Source organism: Triturus cristatus, chromosome 12, assembly GCF_964204655.1.
Source record: "Triturus cristatus chromosome 12, aTriCri1.1, whole genome shotgun sequence".
Lineage (NCBI taxonomy): Eukaryota > Metazoa > Chordata > Amphibia > Caudata > Salamandridae > Triturus > Triturus cristatus.
The window spans coordinates 208,539,043-208,556,956 of NC_140595.1; the positions used below are offsets into that span (position 1 = coordinate 208,539,043).

The window sequence follows — 17,914 nt, forward strand, 5'->3', positions numbered from 1 at the left end:
GGGGCCACCCGTAGGGCACGGCACCCACACCACAATTGAAGGGGGCGTAAGCGCATGGTCTCCCCGGAGGGAGAGACATCGGGAGAGCGGACATGGGAGCAGGTCAACAGTGTCTGGATGCCATAGAACCACAACAATGAGGAAATCATCCCCCACCAACGAAAGCCCCCCTAGGAGGAAGAAACACCCCCAAACCAACCCCAAACCCCCACCCTATACTTCAAAAACAGAAGCATCTGTCGCCCTAACGGTATGGAACAACAACCAAGCTAAAACGCTCGGACTTGAGCATCTAGTGGACCCCTCAGTAGATCGGAATAAGACAAAATCTCCTACCCTGGCCGAGAGCTGCAATTGTAGTGAACACTGAAGCCCAGTCCCTCGCATCGCCAGCCTGGAAAGCAAATCCCTTCCCCTTTCCACAAGTCCACCTGCATTAAAGGAAATCAAATGACCGGACTGCGGGAAAGATCCGTAAGGTCTATTTGTGCGGCTGGCTGGGCTGCAGAGCCCACCCGCAGGGAGGACTCAGAATGTCGTCCAGTAGCAGCGGGACTTGTAGGTGCAGCCCAAGAGGCAGAAGAGGCTCCAGACTCCCGGCGTGTCCGGCCCACGGAGCGCATTACGACCGCCTCTCCTGCTGCGCGCCTCCGGGGCAGTGTGCGTCGACGTCGACGGGTTCTGGACGGCCGGGGCACCTCCTGTTCCCGACGCCCAGCCGCCGGTGATCCCTGTCCAGATCTGTGCAAAGGACGCTCCTCCGTCAGCCAGGTCCAGGCTGCTCGCGGCGTGTCAAAGAATATTGCTTTGTACTGAAAGATGACCCGGAGGCGTGCCGGGAACTGAAGCTGGTACTGGAGGCCCATGGCCCGCATCTTCTGCTTCACCTCCGGTTAGGATCGCCTGAGCTCCTGGACCTCCCGGGTGTAGTCCGGGAAGATCATTATAGTGTGGTTTTGGTATGTGAGAGTCTCTTTGCGCCTGGCCTCACGGAGAATCGCGTCACTGTCTCTGAAATTGAGGATCTTTAAGATGACAGGGCAGGGGGCGCCCCTGGAGGCCTGGGAGCCAGCGAGCGGTGGGCCCTCTCCACCACAAACCAGGGTGACAGGCTGTCCGCCGGCATCCAGGACTTAAACCAGCGTTCCAGGAAATCATCTGCACGGCCCGATTCTGCCCCCTCCGGAAATACCACCAGGCGGAGGTTACTACGCCGGGCGCGGTTCTCTGCATCCTCAGCCCGGCGGTGCAGTTCCTTAGAATGGGTGGTCAGCTCTCGCACTTGGTCCTGTAACTGACGGATGTCGTCCTCGGCTGTCGATGTTCTTGATTCGGTTTCGGAGATGCGGGCGGTGGCGTTACACAGGTCCTGCCGGAGGAGGGCAACGTCGACTTTGATCTCCCCGACCATACCCTCCAGGGAGGAGCGGGAGGCGTTGATGGCCTGCAAAATGGCTGTTAGGTCCGTGTTGGGGGCTGAAGTCGCCGCCTCAGTCGAGCCCGCCCCCCTCTCGGAGGTCGTGTACTGATCAATCCTGGTTTGGGTGGCGGCCTGGAAGCCCTGTCCTTACCCATGATGGCCGCCTCACGATCAACAGGGGATGTCACGGCCAATGGAGACCCCACAGGAACCAGGGCGGCAGATGGCAAGAGGGGAGGATGCACAGCCGGGGCACCTCACCCGTCTGGCCGGCGGATTGCCACCAGCAATGCCGATCACGTCTCTGCGCGCCGCCCGAAGAGGCAGCCGAATAGCGCTCAAGGCCGCTAACTAGAAACTCCAGATTCGAGGCCCGCCAGTACCCAGGGCAGCGAGCCGCCTCCTACCGGACAACACAGCAAAGGCCAGATCCACGGCGCCCCCAGCGAAGTCACAGGACCCGAGCAGTCCGTGCAGACGTCCAAGACCTTCAAGGTGGTCCTCGGTGAACAGGCAGGACGGACCGCCCCTGATCCAGGCACCTCGCGGTGGATCCCTAACCGCCGATGCCAGCACTCAGCCCGGGGCCGCGGGCACCGGATTCAGCTCAGGTCGCCCTCCCCCGGATCTTGACCCATCACAGCTGACAGCGTAAAGCCTGCAGCAGGGGGGGGGGGGGGGGGGGGAGAGAAAGGATGCCGCACTCACCGACCGCCGGCTTGCGGCCCAATCAGCTAAGGCGCCATTCAACGGCCCCCGCAGATCGCGAGGGACCAGGTCCAAGTGCAACGGCGGACGCAGGGGGGGTAAGGGGGGGCCGGACCCCAACCGTCAACACCCAGCCCGAAGGGGGGCCCCCCACTACTCCCCGGTCACCTCGACAGCCAGGGCCGCCCCACTCACACACCTTCCTCAGCGCCGCACTCACCGGCCGCCGTCCACCAAAGTGCGGCCCCCCCGGGGCCCGCTCCGCACCCCCACACTCACCGTCGGCAGTCCTGGGGCGGAAACACCTCTTCTCGCCGGGGGGGGGGGGGGGGGGGGGGGGGGGGGGGCAGTAGCAGCAGTTGAAATGTCTCCACAAGGCCGTCGATGTCGCAGGAAGGCCGGGCCTAGACACCATGCTGGAGCCGTGGGCTCGATTAGCAGCCTGACCGGGTCCCAGCACCAGGATTGCCACCGCCAGCCGCCGGCCTGCCTCCGGGTCGCCGATCGTCGCGCGGGCCAGGCCGAATCCCGTCAGCTTCGGGCTCAGGTCTGCGCTCTGTTGCGCCACGAATGGGCCGGCCAGGGTAGCTCGCCACGGATTTAGGCGGATTTGTGGGGTTAGGCATCCGGAGCCTCACCGCCGAGCGGCCATGTCGGACCGGCGCCACCTAGCGCTCCGCTAAATGTGATATTAATGCTACCTATGAACTGTACTATGCAGCAGCAATGTGATGAGTTGTTAGGCTTGGTTTTTAAGCCTGTTCTTGGTTCTGAATTGTAAAACTAATAAAGAGATCAATAAAAAAATAAATACACATTTTAGAACAAGACGGAAACGAAAACCTTAACTCTTGCACCTCCAATCAACAAACTTAAATACGAATACAACAAAATTCTTAGTGAAAGTGCTCATATGTGGTCAACCAGACAAATCTAAAAACCTCCTAGAGTTTAACAAATCTGGGAATCTACTGGTTCTTGCCCTCAAGAATACAAAAAAAAACCAAAAAAAAACAAACAGTCAACATTTCGGCCGTTAAAAGATAATTTAGGATGGCTACAAACTGATCCTGCAAAAATTGTAGATACTATTCATGACTTCTATTCGCAACTATTTAATCCCATGAAGTCAGGGATTGTGCAGCCGCCTGTAAATCCTTTTTGGATGCTCTCCAAATGCCCACAATTCCAAATGAGACACTCGCTCACCTAAACAGCCCTATTACCCCAGAAGAAATTTGCTCAGCTATCTAGTTATTGAAACCAAATAAACGGATTTCCGACAGCTACCAACAAATATTAGTGCCACATATTCTTGCCGTCTTCCATAACTTCGATTTGATGGGCTAAACCGGAGGTTCCTTTTCAGAGGCACATATCATGGTAATTCCCAAGGAGGGGAAAGATCACCTAGATACAAAACAATTTAGACCTATTTTGGTATTAAATACAGACTATGAAATGTATACTAAGATTCTGGCTCTCTGGCTTGACGAAGTCCTTCCGCTACTTATACATCATTCTCAGACAGGTTTTGTAAAGGGCCGCTTAGCAGTGGATAATATTAGGACCTTTTCCCATGTTTTAGAGAAAGAAAATGACTTTCCTCTTCGGCCATGGCAATGGTTCTGCAATCACAATGAGATGATGGACAGAGTGCTGAAACTTTTCACACACCTGCCCCCAGTCACAGATCTGGGTTGAATCCATTATCATTCTTTAGCTCACTTCGCCACCCCAGTTCAGACACAGCTATATGCAAATCCGTCTTGACCCTGTGCCTCATGGGAACAGCCCAGACCGAACTGCCAAGTCATGTCTTTCCAGGACCGGAAACAAGCAACCTGGGACTGGTTTCGGGGAAACAACCCTCATCAGCCAGGCTAGCTTGAATCCAGTGGCAAAGTGAGCAAGGGACCCACGTCTGGGCATACCCTGCCAACTTATGCTGAACAAAGCAAACACACGGAGATGATGTACGGAATGCTGAAACTTTTCAGACACTCATACCCAGTCACAGATCTGGGTTGAATCCATCATCATTCTTTAGCTCACTTCGCCACCCCAGTTCAGACACAGCTATATGAAAATTAGTCTTGACCCTGTGCCTCAAAGGAACAGTCCAGACCGAACTGCCAAGCCATGTTTTCCCTGGACCGGAAACAAGCATCCTGGGGCCAGTTTGGCTATGGCTCTGGACGCAGAAAAAGCGTTTGACAAAGTTTCCTGGCCCTTTTTTATAAACCACTTTGGAAAAATTCAACCCAGGTCCAAGATTTATTCGCTTGGCCATGGCTATATACTGTAACCCATCTACCTGCATTAAACTGAATGGACATATTCCTGAAGCTTTTGATCTAACTCAAGGTACGAGGCAAGGTTGCCCCTTGTCCCCTCTATTACTTTTTTCTGCCAATCGAACCTCCCCTGCATTTTAATAGAATTTTTAAAAAAAATCACCGGAATCCCCTTCAAAAGTGGATCTCAGAAACTAGCTGCTTATGCAGATGTCCTAATATTTTCCAGTGAGGCAGAGAGTGCCATCCCCGAAATTCTAAATGTGGTCACAGTTAATGTCAAGGTCGCAAGTTATTACTTAAATAACGAGAACGATGAAATCTGCCCCCTGAATAACTTGTCTTCCAATTATGGTGTCAACTTCAAACCTTAAATGGCAACCTAGAAAACACAAATATCTGCAATTTGAGTTTGCAAAGTCAATCTTGGAAACTAAAAATCACATAGAAACCTCCCTCCTTACCAAAAGCTTACTGAGGACTAGTCTCCTAAGTTCATTACATAGTTGGGTAGTTTAGTTAAAATGTTAACTGCCCCTCAAATCAACTTCTATCAATGTTACCTCTACACCTCTCCAAATCCTTCTTCACATCTCACAATGCACAAATTACAGCGTTTATTTGGGAAAGAAATAAAGGAAAGAATTTTTAAATTTTACATAAATTACAATCAAACAAATAAGCAGGGCGGTATTATCCTCCCCAATTTCTTGGTCTACCAAACAGCCTTTTTAATTAGACCAACCATCTGGTGGTTGCACACATCTGCTTCTCACCTCCCCAATTTGGCGGAAATAGAGTGGGCTTTAACTGTCCCTCTCTCACCTATAAGTATCCTAACAATAAAGCACATTAAGGCACCTCATTCTTACCAAAAGATTCCGTTGTTGCTGTCAAACAATTTGATAAATGCTTCCCGCATAGAATAAAAGAATCTGAACTTGCCTCCCTATGGTTCAACCCATCAATAAAACTGGATACTAACCTTCTGGGAAAGATAGGCCTCTGGATTACTACATCTTAAGTACATTATATCCTCGGAAGACCCACCAACTTTTGTCACATTAACATCTAAATTCGTCCTTCAACCAATTGATTTGTATAACGTCCTGTCTCTCAAAGTTGCTCTTAGAGGTCTTAAGAACGCCGACAAAGCAGACTATCTCAATTTCCTCCACAGTCTCATTTCTAAAAACATAAAGTCTATGTAATCTATAAAATACTTAAGAAAACCTCTCCTACTTGTATGTACATGACAGAAAAAACGTGGGATGTGTCATGCATTAAATAGAATATTGACCCCATACTGCCATCACGATGGCCTAATGAACAAGTTACTTACCTTCGGTAAAGATATATCTGTAAGAGACATATATTAGTTATAGATTCCTTACCTTAGAATTACCCCCAGGCGTCAGACTGCATCCGGAGATATTTTTTCGTAGCAGTAACCCTGCACATCGGTAGGTGGCGTTGGTCGAGTCCACGTTCGTCATCGGCGTCGTGATCGCCGGGATGACGTCGCAGTATCTACTTAGACGCCGCTCTCGAGCGCTGATGTCAGTTCTTTACACAACAATTCACGCCAGAAGCGCAGAGCCATGCAGGACACAGACCAGTGGTGCACAAAACTAGGGCCCTTAAAGTGAGTTCTTTACCCTAGAAGTCAGTTCGCAGAACGGGGAGTATGGGTGGGGCGGTAAGGAATCTATAACTAATATAGGTCTCTTACAGATATATCCTTACCGAATGTAAGTAACTTGTCCATCTGAAAGAGACAATTAGCTATAGATTACTTACCTTAGAATAGATACCCCGGCAATACCAACCCCAGAGGTGGATCTGTGAACTAAGTTCACACCAGAAAGTCCTGGAGAACTGAACGGCCAAAGAAGCCATCTCTCCGGACTTGGCTGTCCAGGCAGTATTGTTTCGTGAACATGTGCCGGGATGCCAACGTGGCTGCCTGGCAGATGTCACAGAGGGGGACTCCACATCCAAAAGCAGTAAAGGCTGCCGTCACCCTGGTAGAATGGGCGCGCAGTCCTACAGGAGGTTCCTTCTTTGCTAAGGAATAACAGATTTTGGTGCAAAGAACGACCCACCGAGAGATGGTCCGGTTTTGCAAAGCCTGACCTTTCTTGACGCCCACATAGCCAATAAAGAGCTGGTCATCCACTCAGAGTTGTTTTGTGCGATCCAGATAGAAAGATAGCGCATGTTTTGGATCCAGACGGTGGACCCTCTCTTAATCATTTAAAGGATCCGGGGGCGGGAAGAAGGTGAGCTAAGTGATGGCCTGTCCAATGTGGAAAGAGGTAACCACTTTGGGGAGAAAAGAAGGTCGAGATCGAAGGACAACCTTGTCCGGATGAACAGCAAGGAAAGGAGGCTTAGACGACAGAGCCTGAAGCTCACTCACCCTGCGAGCAGAGGTGATAATCAGAAAAGCAGTTTTTAAAGTTGAAAGTCAGAGGACAATTATGAAGTTGCTCGAAAGGAGCGCACATAAGGCAAGTCAAAACCAGATTCAAGTCCCACTGGGGCAACTCGAAAGGAACAGGAGGAAAGAGATGAGTAATGCCCTTAAGAAATCTATTTACAATAGGGGACTTTAAAAGAGAATGCTGATCAGGAAGCAGAAGAAAGGCTGAAATAGCCGATAGATAGCCCTTAAGGGTGCCCAGAGAAGATCCCTGCTGGGCCAAAGAAAGGAGGAACAAAAGAACTTCAGAAAGAGGAGCAGAAAGGGGATCCACAGCCTTTGCTGTGCACCATGCCACAAATTTGTCCCATCTACAGGCGTATACCGTTTTAGTGGAGGGACGCCAGGCTGCCTGGATAACATTACAGATTTCGGGAGGACAGTCGAAAGCTGTCAACTGTCGCTGCTCAATCTCCACGCAAGGAGGTGGAGGCTGGACAGGTTCGGGTGCAGGATCCTCTGCTGCTGCAACAGAAGATCCTCCCGAAGAGGCAGTCTGATTGGAGGATCGATGACCATGTGTAAGAGCTCGGGATACCAGACTCTTCGTGCCCAATCCGGAGCCACAAGGATGACTTGGGCCCAGTCGCGCTTGATCTTCTTCAGCACTCTGGGCTGAACTAGTATAGGTGGAAAGGCGTATAAAAGACCGCAACTCCACTCGAGACGAAAAGAGTTGCAGAGCGAGTGCCGCCTTGGAAATTCCAACGCGCAAAACTGCTGACATTGCGCGTTATCTTCGGTGGCGAATATATCTAACCAAGTCACTCCCCACTGCTGAAAGACCTTGCACCACCTCCAAGGGAAGACACCATTTGTGAACCATCATGCACCTGCGGCTGAGTTCTTCTGCCCTGGCGTTCAGGGAACCGGACAGGTGTTGAACAACCAGAGATATGCCCTGATGTTTCAGCCATGTCCAAAGTCGGAGAGCCTCTTTACATAGGGTCCACGACCCCACCCCGCCCTGTTTGTTGCAGTACCACATGGCAGTGGTGTTGTCTGTGAACCCCTGCACTACTCTTCCCTGGACAGAGGGAAGAAATGCCTTCAGAGCAAGACAAATCGCCCAAAGCTCCAGAAGGTTGATGTGGAGCCCGGACTCCGCCAGAGACCAGAGGCCTATGATCTCCACCTCTCTCATGTGGTCGGCCCACCCCAGAAGTGATACATCTGTCACCACTGTGAACTCTGGTTGGGGAAGGGAGAGGGATCTAACAGTGACCCAATCCTAGTTCGTTAGCCACCACTGCAATTGGTGTGCAGTGCCCTCCGAGATCTGAACGCAATCGGAAAGGTACCCCTGATGCTGTGTCCACTGGAACTTCAGGTCCCACTGCAGAGTCCGCACATGCCACCTGGCATGATCCACCAGGAGGATGAAGGAAGCCATGAGGCCCAGCAGCCGCAGGGTCATTCTGACCGAAACCCAGGATAGAGGTTGAAACATCGATATCGTAACCCGAATATCCCGGACTCGCTGCTTGGGAGGATAGGCCAGAAATTGCGCTGTGTCCAGAACTGCTCCGATGAAAAAGAGCTTCTGAGAGGGAATCAGGTGTGACTTCAGCACATTGATAGTGAACCCCAGAGAATGCAGGAGGTCCGCCGGAGCCTGGAGGTGGGAAACGACAGCCTGGGCTAGCCCGCCTTCAACAGACGGTCGTCGAGATAGGGAAAGACTGGAACCCCTGAGCTGCGCAGATGAGCTGCGAACACTGCCATCACTTTTGTGAACACCCGAGGGGCGCTGGTAAGGCCAAAGGGGAGCACGGTGAATTGAAAGTGCTTCTGACCCACCATGAACCGTGATTAATACCTGTGGGCCGGCAGGAAGGGGATTTGGAAATAGGCATCCTGCAACTCCAACGCTACCATCCAGTCTCCAGGGCAGACAGGAACTGAGCCAATGTCAACATTTTGAACTTCTCCTTCCGGGGGAAGCGATTGATGTTCCCGAGATCCAAAATAGGGCGCATGCCTTTGTCCTTCTTGGGCACCAGAAAGTAGTGAGAGTAACAGCCCCGACCTACTTCTGGGGCAGGAACTCGTTCGATAGCCCTCTTGGCCAAGAGAGCCGTAACTTCCTGATTGAGAAGGCCCAAGTGATTCTCCGACATGAAATGGAATTGTGGTGGCATCGATGGAGGGGTAGCCCCTTCGGACTATCTGGAAAACCCACCAGTCCGACGTGATGGTTTGCCAGTGGGAGAGGTGATGGTGGATCCTGCTGGCAACTGGTGGCCCTGAAAGGACAGACCAGGAGGGTTTGGAGGCTGCTGCAGAGGGGACGCTGGTGGACTGGCCCGCCCACTGGCCCCCTGACCCACGATGCTGGGTCCCACGTCACAGGCCTTACAGTTTGCGCATGCCTGTGGCTCTAGGCGGAACGTGGTGGGGCATCCCTTCCATAGCCACGAAAGGGGCGAAAAGCAGACTGCGTGGAGCAAGAAGTGGCAGCGAGGCCCAAGGATCTGGTCGTAGTCCTAGAATCCTTAACGCGCTCAAGCGCGTTGTCCACTTTGTCGCCAAACAAGCGACGGCCATCAAAGGGCATGTCCAAAAGAGTTGATTGGACATTTCCCGAAAAGCCAGTGGACCTCAGCCATGCATAGCGTCACAGGGCTACCGTCGTTCAAATCGTTCTGCCTAGCGGTGTCCAGCCCACACCTAATGGCGAATTTCGCTGCATCTCTGCCCTCAGACACTGCACGGGTGACGGTGGCCCAGGCATCCTCCGGACACTGGCAGCACCTGTGCAACCTTATCCTACACAGTGTGGGAATAACGGCCCAAAAGACATGCGGTGTTCACCGACCGCAGTCCAAAGCTGGCGGAAGAAAACAGCTTTCCAAGATGATCCAGCTTCTTGGATTCCCTATCTGGGGAAGCAGTAGGGAATGTGACCTTAGAAGTAGAGGCTTGGACCACCAAGCTCTCAGGGGTAGGGTGTTGGGAGAGGAAAAGTGGGTCGCTCGACGCCGGGCGGTGGCGTCGGGCAATCATGTTGTCCACAGGAGCCCCTATGCTGGTCTTGGTCCAAGTACCCAGAAGCAGGTCCATGAGGGCCTTGTTGAACGGCAACAGGGGCTCCGAAGAGGCCACTGCCGGTGGAAGCACCCCAGTCAGGAGGTTAGTCCTGACTGCCACCGTAGGAAGCTCAAGGTTCAAGGCCTCAGCCGCCCTACGTAACACCACTGCCGCCCTACGTAACACCACTGCATATGAGGCTTCCTCCTCCGTAGCCATGTTAGGGGAAGAAAGCAAACCAGGGTCTGGTGAGGTATCCAGACCACTGGCATCACCCAACTCCTTTCTCCAGTCTGGTTCACTCAACTGGTCAGCTAAAGGGTCACCAGATCCCTCCCAGTCCTCCTCGTCCTCTTCTGGCTGCCACTCAGGGCGAAAAGGAACGCCAGGATAGAACAATGGTACAAAAGTACCGCTCGATGTCGGTCCGGCTCCGTGTCCAGGTCAGGATGGAGGCTGGGGTCGACGCCGGGTGGGGACACAACCGGCGTCGGAGGGGGCGGAGGCGGTCAGTAGATTCGAGGCCGGGGTAGGTATCGTAAGGTCGACCGGAGCCGATCCGTATGCAGTCCTGGAGCCCTGGGGGCCCTGCGAAGCAGGGGCAGAAGCCACCGGTTTCGAAGGCCTAGAACCAACAGCCGACTCCGGGGGACCGAAGGGGCGCCGGCGGAGTCGGCTGCCCAAAGATCAAGTGAAGGGCTTTGTAAAAACTACGAAGTTGAACAGGGGTTGCCCCGGCTCCCGAAAAGGAGTGTAACTCGGAGCCTACCCAGCATGCTCCGCAGGCGTAGCCGCAGGACGACCACCATCCGCTTCCCGCGTCACGCTGGCTGATGGACGGGGAGAACACGAAGAGCGACGATGCTTCTTCGCCTTTTTTTTGTGCTTCATCTTACCCTAAGAAGAAGATTTTGTCGATGAGTGGTGGTGATGGCTCCGTGACCGGTCCCGCGACCTCCCTCTCGACCGGGACCTCGAGCAGAGAGGACTGACAGGCCTCGAGAAGCTTTCGGGACCGCTCCCGCAAAGACTTCGGGTTCATGGACCGGCAGTCGGAGCACAACTTCGGGTCATGGTCGCCCTCCAAACACCTAACGGCGTACACGAGGTGCGAGTCCGTAACCGACATCAATTTGCAACAGGAGTCGCAAGCCTTGAAGCCGGTTCGAGGACGTGACATCCCTACGTGCACCAGTAGTCGAACGACTCGAATAGAAGTCGACAAAGTCGAAAAATAGTCATCAAAGAGTGACTAGAGGTACCGCTCTCTCCGGATCTGTGCAGGCTGGCGCGGAAAAAGAAAGAACTGATGCAGCGCACGAGGGCGGCGTCTAAGTAGATACTGTGATGTCATCTCGGCGATCACAACACTGACGAGTGACTGGCGCCACCTACCAACATGCAGGGATACTGCTACCAAAAATACTTTGCCTGATCCTGTCTGACGCCTGGGGGTAATTTTAAGGTAAGGAATCTTTAACTAATTGTGTCTTTCAGATATATAGAAAACGAAGCGAATAGATAAAGTCATGCCTCTCATCTTACAAAGCAAACGTTGGATAACATACAGAGCATTCTGGACTCCCGAACAGTTAAATAAGCGTGGTCTTTTATCCTCAGCTGCTTGTTGGGATTACTATTTTACTGCAAACTCATTACGCTCTTCTGGCCTTCTATTCAAACTACACTATCAAACATTTTCAACAAGCAAATTCCATTATCACGTACTATAACCTCCCTAGGAATCCATGCAGCATCAGACTCGATTACACTAAACTCACTATCATCTTGGGACTGTTTCCTCATTGATATTTGGCTTGCAATGGGTATCAAAACGATCCTTGCTAACTACAAAAATTATAACAACATATGTTTCCGTACATGGTTGGCATGGGTATGTTTTATTAGGAGTGCTGATAACCTTGTACATAATCAGTCTTTTAACAAAAAGGACTCCCTTCTTTTATGGTCCAAACTGGACTTATATCTGCAAAAGAATAATCTGCCCTAAATCGAATGTGAAGACTTCTTCATACAGTTTCTGTATTCAATGCTCACATCTCTACACTTTTCCTCTCCCCCCCACCCCCATCTATCTCCTTCCTCTATCACGTGCTGTGGTGTGTGTGAGATATCAAATTTCACATGCTTTATTCACGCTCTGATTTGTGCTCCAGATATACAGATACTCATAAACCTACAGACATAATGTTGTTACAACCCTGACTGTTCTTTCAATTGAATTGAACTGCAACCTTTCAGTATATACTAAACTATGCTGTATTTTGTTCTATGAGAAACAAAACGCAATAAAATAAATTGGAAACTAAAAAGAAAAGTCCATGACATCTAAAATCCAACAATCAAAAATATCATAGGAAACAGACCTTTTTGCATTTGGAATTTCTGTTCTACTCTCTGTTCAAAGTCTTCTACATTGATCAGTCTAAGTTTCTTCGGCCTCCGGATTAAACCTTTTTTCTCAACAGAGTCGGGATCCCCCAGAGAGTCAGGAACCAATTTTAATGACCTGAAAAACAAATCATAAACTTCATAGAAATATAATATTACTCGCAAGTCATTAAGCCACAGATGCATGTAAAATGTTTGTTGTTGGAGGCCTACAGAGTGAACGATACTTGAAAAGACTGAACCTGCTAACCCATTTTTATTTACCTTTGGTAATGTTCTTTCTGGAGGATACTGTATTTGCCTGCAAAGTTTTCATTTCTTGAATCACCTCCAGGCACTGGACAGTATAAAGAAAAATTGAACCAACTCTCCTGAACTGGTAGGTGGCGCTCAATTCAATTTCAGTGCTGAGACTGTGCCAAAGATGACATCTTAGAAGCCATATAAGCACGCCAGTGTCATGCCAACATCAGTCCCACATCTGTTTTTAACAACCCAAAGAGGCATGCAAGAGGTAGACTCCTCAAAAGGCTAGTCCAACACTGAGTTCACCCCACTAAGATTAGACATTAATATTGGCCTAAAATACAAGGGAGGTGGGCGAGATCGTTGAGGAATCTGCAGGTAGACAGAGTAGGCACGAGAAAGACTGTTACTAAAGGTGCATAACTTGTTCTTCTGATGAATACTTCTGTCTGCGGATTTTCACCTCTTGAATCGATACCAGAGCAGTACGTCTCCTGGTGTAGGGTCTGAGGAAATGGCTAAACCAAGAAGTCCTGCAAAACCCAAATGGCAAAGTGACAATCCCTGCGGACTTCCGAATCAATGTAGTACTGTGTGGTGACGGTGTGGACCGAAGCCCCATCACAGCCAGACAGATGTCGAGAATAGGAACACTGCTGGACAATGCCAAGAAAGCAACCTTTTCTCAGACAGAAACCGCTCCGATGCCCTATCGATGCTCCTTGGCCAGAACGCAGCAGACCTAAATGTGTAATACAATCCACCTGGACAGTTCTTGTTTCCCAATGGTACTGGCCTTCTTGACATCAACATAGCCAATGCTAATTTCAGGTCCTGTCCAAGCAAAAGTTCATTGCCCTGCAGGTATACACACTAACAAGTTACTTCCCTTTGGTACCCCTCTTTTTGGAGGATCCTTCACCTAACAGTTTATTTCTCAATAGAATATCCCCCCCAGCTTCAGACTGGATCTGGAGAATTTTGTAGCAGGGCTCCTGCGCACTGCTATGTGGCATTGTGTGGCTATGGGCTGCCTCCATATCGCAATGGAAGTGACAGAGTGGGGCCTTGAATAAGCGATACCTCTGAATGCTGACATCAGTTTCCTTTCTTTCCCTATCCACAACCTCAGATGTGGAGCATGAACAATTATTGGTTACTGTTTACGAAATACTAACCTGGGACCTTTCTAGATGTTTAAAAGAAGCCACCCCATGGAATCCTTAACTGTATCAGTCAGTTGGTGTCAAAGTGGCAATATGGGTGTGTGAGTGGGTATGTGAGTGGCTGTATGGGTGAGTGCTTTGTTGTCTGAGTATCTGTATGGGTGTCCAAGTGTCTGTGTGGGTGGGTGAGGGTGTATGTGTGCCTATATGGATGAGTGAGTAGGTGAGTCAGTGGCTGTATGGGTTAGTGATTGCATGTGTGAGGGGCTATACAGGTGAGTGAGTGGATGTGTCAGAGGTATATCAGTTAGTGACTGGGTATGTGAAAGGTAGTATAGGTGAGTGATGGGGTATAAAAATGACTGTATGGGGAAGTGAATGTGAGAGTGCTTGTATGGGTGAGTGTGTGTTTGTGTCAGTAACTGTATAGGTGAGTGAGTATATTAGTGTCTGTATGAGGAAGTAGGTGGGTGTGCATGTGTGTGTAACTGTAAGGGTAAGTGGCTGTGTGATTGACTGTATGGGTGAGTGAGTAGGTGTGTGAGTAGCTCTATGGGTGACTGACTCAGTGTGGGAGTAGCTGTATGAATGGATATGTCAGTGGCTGTATTAGTGAGTGAGTGTATAAGTGGTTGTATAGGTTAGTGAGTAGATGTGTATGTAGATCTATGAATCAGTGAGTGGGTGTGCAAGTACTGGTATGGGTCTGTGAGTGGGTATGTGAATGGTTGTGTGGCAGTGGGTGTATGAAACGTTCTGTGGTGGTGTATGTGGGTGTGTTATTCATTTTCAGGATGATGTCATCAGTGATGTCATTTGAGATGTCATCAGTCATGTCACTGACCATGTCATCAGTGATGTAATATAGGATGTCATAAGCAGTGTATTGCAGGGGCACGACTTATAGTTAGCTCAGCCAAATATAACTGCTGAATTTCACTGGTTTTGTACCAAGTGAAAACTAAGCCTAACTACAACGTCCCTGTAACCTTTGGGTTTTTTGTCAGTGAATATCATAGGTTTTTCAAGTAGTAGTCGCGTTTGTAGAGTGGTAGAGAAAAGGGGTTGTAGGACTTACAGGAGGTACCAAGAGAGCTTCTTGGCCCCCAAGGTCCCTCAGGAGTAAAGTGGACTTCATTACCAACCAGTATTGCACCAAGAGGCGCGTTTGCAGAGTGGTGGAGAAAGGAGATGCAGCCTCTGAAGACCTCTTAGCAATCACGCTGTGTGGGACTCACTAGAGGTAACAGGAGGGGTAGCTGACCCCCAAAGAGCTCATAGGGGCCAACTACCGCTCCTGTTACCTCCAGTACGTCCTACACAGCAGGACTGCTGAGAGGTTAATATTTCAAGATGACATTACAATTCAGTTTGTGATTATTGAACAAAACAAAAACAACAGAGGTGAGATAGATACCAGTGTAATTTCAGGGTTGGTTAGCAATGCAATCTCAAATACCTATCAAGGCTAACTGAAGATTTTATCATTAAGTGGCAGACAAATTGATTACATATTAAAAGTATATGAGTTTTTTTTTACATTTACAGTGCTTAAAAACTGTGGCACTAAATGCTATATAAAATTATTATGATTATAATAGATAAGCTAATTTTATGGTGTTCTGCATCAAAGTGTGTGACCCGGTGTTCTAGAAATTCAGCTGAATTCTCCGCAGTATTTGGAGGGTCTGGCACTTCTGTCTCCTCGTGCGAACACCCACAAAAAACTTTGATACAGTATGGCTACCAGCTCAAGTTCAGTGTTCTTAGAAAAGGTCAATTCATCCCTCAAATTTGAAATCTAGAGGTAGAAAATGCTGAAAATACGCAGTAACTTTCAACTGCAGAATAATGACAGAGAATTGCGATTCTAATAGGTTTACTGTATAAAGAATCAAGAGTTTGTTAAAGACTAGGAGGATAGAATTATGCATATAACTTGTATTAGCCACCTCTGAGCAGTAACCATTAAAGGCTTTCCATAGAACTCAAACAACATCACAATAGTCAAAAGAATGCTCAGTCCCATAAATAGAATGTGACCTCCATCTTCCTCCACTTTTGTTTGCTGCTTCCGAGCAGATAAGTATATGATGGTGATAAGATGTACACAGAGTTCATTTTATAGGTATTTATTCAGCTGCAGTACACAGACCACCAACCCAGAAGCAGCTTTGTTCAAACTGTGCTCCAATTTAAAGCATTCACCAGCACAGTACTTTATGCGGTCATTGATGACCACTGGAATGCGCAGATCAACCAGCAACTAAGTCAGAGGTGAGTATCCATACAAGGTCCCAGATGGTGGGTATTTTTTTTTTCTTTGAAGGCATATGAGGAATGCATGTTTGAATGGTCTTATCATATTAATACCCTTTTTATGGGTGTATGTTTCAATATAAGATAAGTATGCTTGTTGTAGAGATATATAGAGATATATAGAGATATATATATATACATTTAACCTAGATGTATGTCTTACTTTTTACTGGTATTTTGGTGTGTGTGCTATTTATTTTGAGTAATTACAAGATTAAATGCAGCATAAATAACTTCCGTTTAGATGTTTAAGTAGCGCGCCCAAGCGTTTTTGAAAGAGGGAGGGTTATCGTGATCGCGTTGGGCGCAAGCAGTTGGTGGTGAACCAGTTTTTAATTTGTAAAATTGCCAGCAAGCATCTTAACTGGTGACTCGCACTGAGGAGCCTGAGCACGGCTTAGATAATGCTCCTTGTCGGACAGCCGGCTGAGTCAAGTGAGCCAGGTGACGTAGAGTGAGTAGGCTCACTTTCCGAGGTGGCGAATAAAAGTTATATGCATAATGCTAGCCTCCTGTCAGGACATAAAATTAGCAGAGCAATCTTCTTCAAACTATTATCACTTAATGCCTGCATACAAGTAAGAGTAGATGTTTTTCATTCAGGGTGTCTCCAAGCCACTCAAGAAAAGCTTTGGTTCAAATTTACACACCTAACTAAGCCATAATTTAACCCTGGCTATCGCTTTTTAGGTCATCTGCTCTGCTCCACCTTCTTTTAGTCTTGTCGCTGTAAGAGCCCTTGACTATCATTACAGGTAAGTATATGTCATTTAGCACATTTAACATTCACTGCCTCCATTGTCTTACAGTCAGTGCTTCTTGTGTCATTACATTTTACTTTAAAACCTTCTACACTTATGATAAATAAAGTAGTTTTATGCATCTCAGAGACAAATTAGTAAGAAAAACATTTCAAGAATTATAGTACAATCATGAATGAAAACTATGAGCATTTGTTTAAATATGGTGTTCTACCAAACACTACCACAAAGTCCTCCAGAGAATATTGGCAAATATTTCTGGACCAATATTAAATAAAATAATAAATTCGCAGGACAACCGTTGATATAATTCAGCTTTTTCTAAAAATAATAACTATAGCTGAAGAGAGTCACAACTTTGTAATAGTTCCACTCTCATAATAAAAGATCTATACTATTAACAATCCAGGAACGAATCTCTTCAGAACAAACAACATTCAGGTATTTTCCCGCTGTAAGGATTCCTCTTTATTCACGTATTTTAGACAACTGAATGCATCACTACTTAGCACAACACAAAATGTAGGTGCAGACATTTTAATCATAGCACCCCAACAGATCATTCCCTTTCTCTTTTTTGTTAATACATTTTTATTGAGGTTTATGAAAGACAGAATAAAGACAAACGCAAACATAAACCATATTTCACATCTAACATATAAGCGGGAGCACAGGACTGTAAAATGCAAAGCAGAAGAAATATGTTATGCTAATACTTTATTCAGTAATTCAGGATTCAATAATTCTCTGTTCAATTAGGGAACTGAGAATTAAGGCATACACAATATAAACTGAACACTTGCCTTTAAGGGGCACTACCCTGCTTCTAGCTTTGGCTAAATAAAGTTCATGATATAAGCAGGAGTTGATTTCCTGCCTCCACTGACTTGGAGAGCAGGACTCTGTCCAAACAACCTTTTAACAAGAATCAGACTTCCTGAAGCCACAGCAGTGATAATGATCTGTTTAACCTCTGCTGGAACCCTATGCTGAGATTTCCCAAAAAACGATCTGAGCTGCAGATTTACTTAAGCTAGTTCAACATATTTGATTAATCTTGAAAAATCTAT

General features: G+C 48.2%; 1 protein-coding gene across 7 annotated transcripts in view; it reads right to left on the minus strand.

Moving 5' to 3' along the window:
* The window catches only part of CENPT (centromere protein T), a 1,095,738-nt gene that overhangs the window by 665,614 nt on the left and 412,210 nt on the right, over window positions 1-17,914 (minus strand). For all 7 annotated transcript variants that reach the window (XM_085638668.1, XM_085638667.1, XM_085638665.1 and 4 more), the window contains one exon: window positions 12,328-12,470. In XM_085638668.1, coding sequence (XP_085494794.1) covers window positions 12,328-12,470 — 143 coding nt within the window. The remainder of the gene's footprint in view (window positions 1-12,327; window positions 12,471-17,914) is intronic.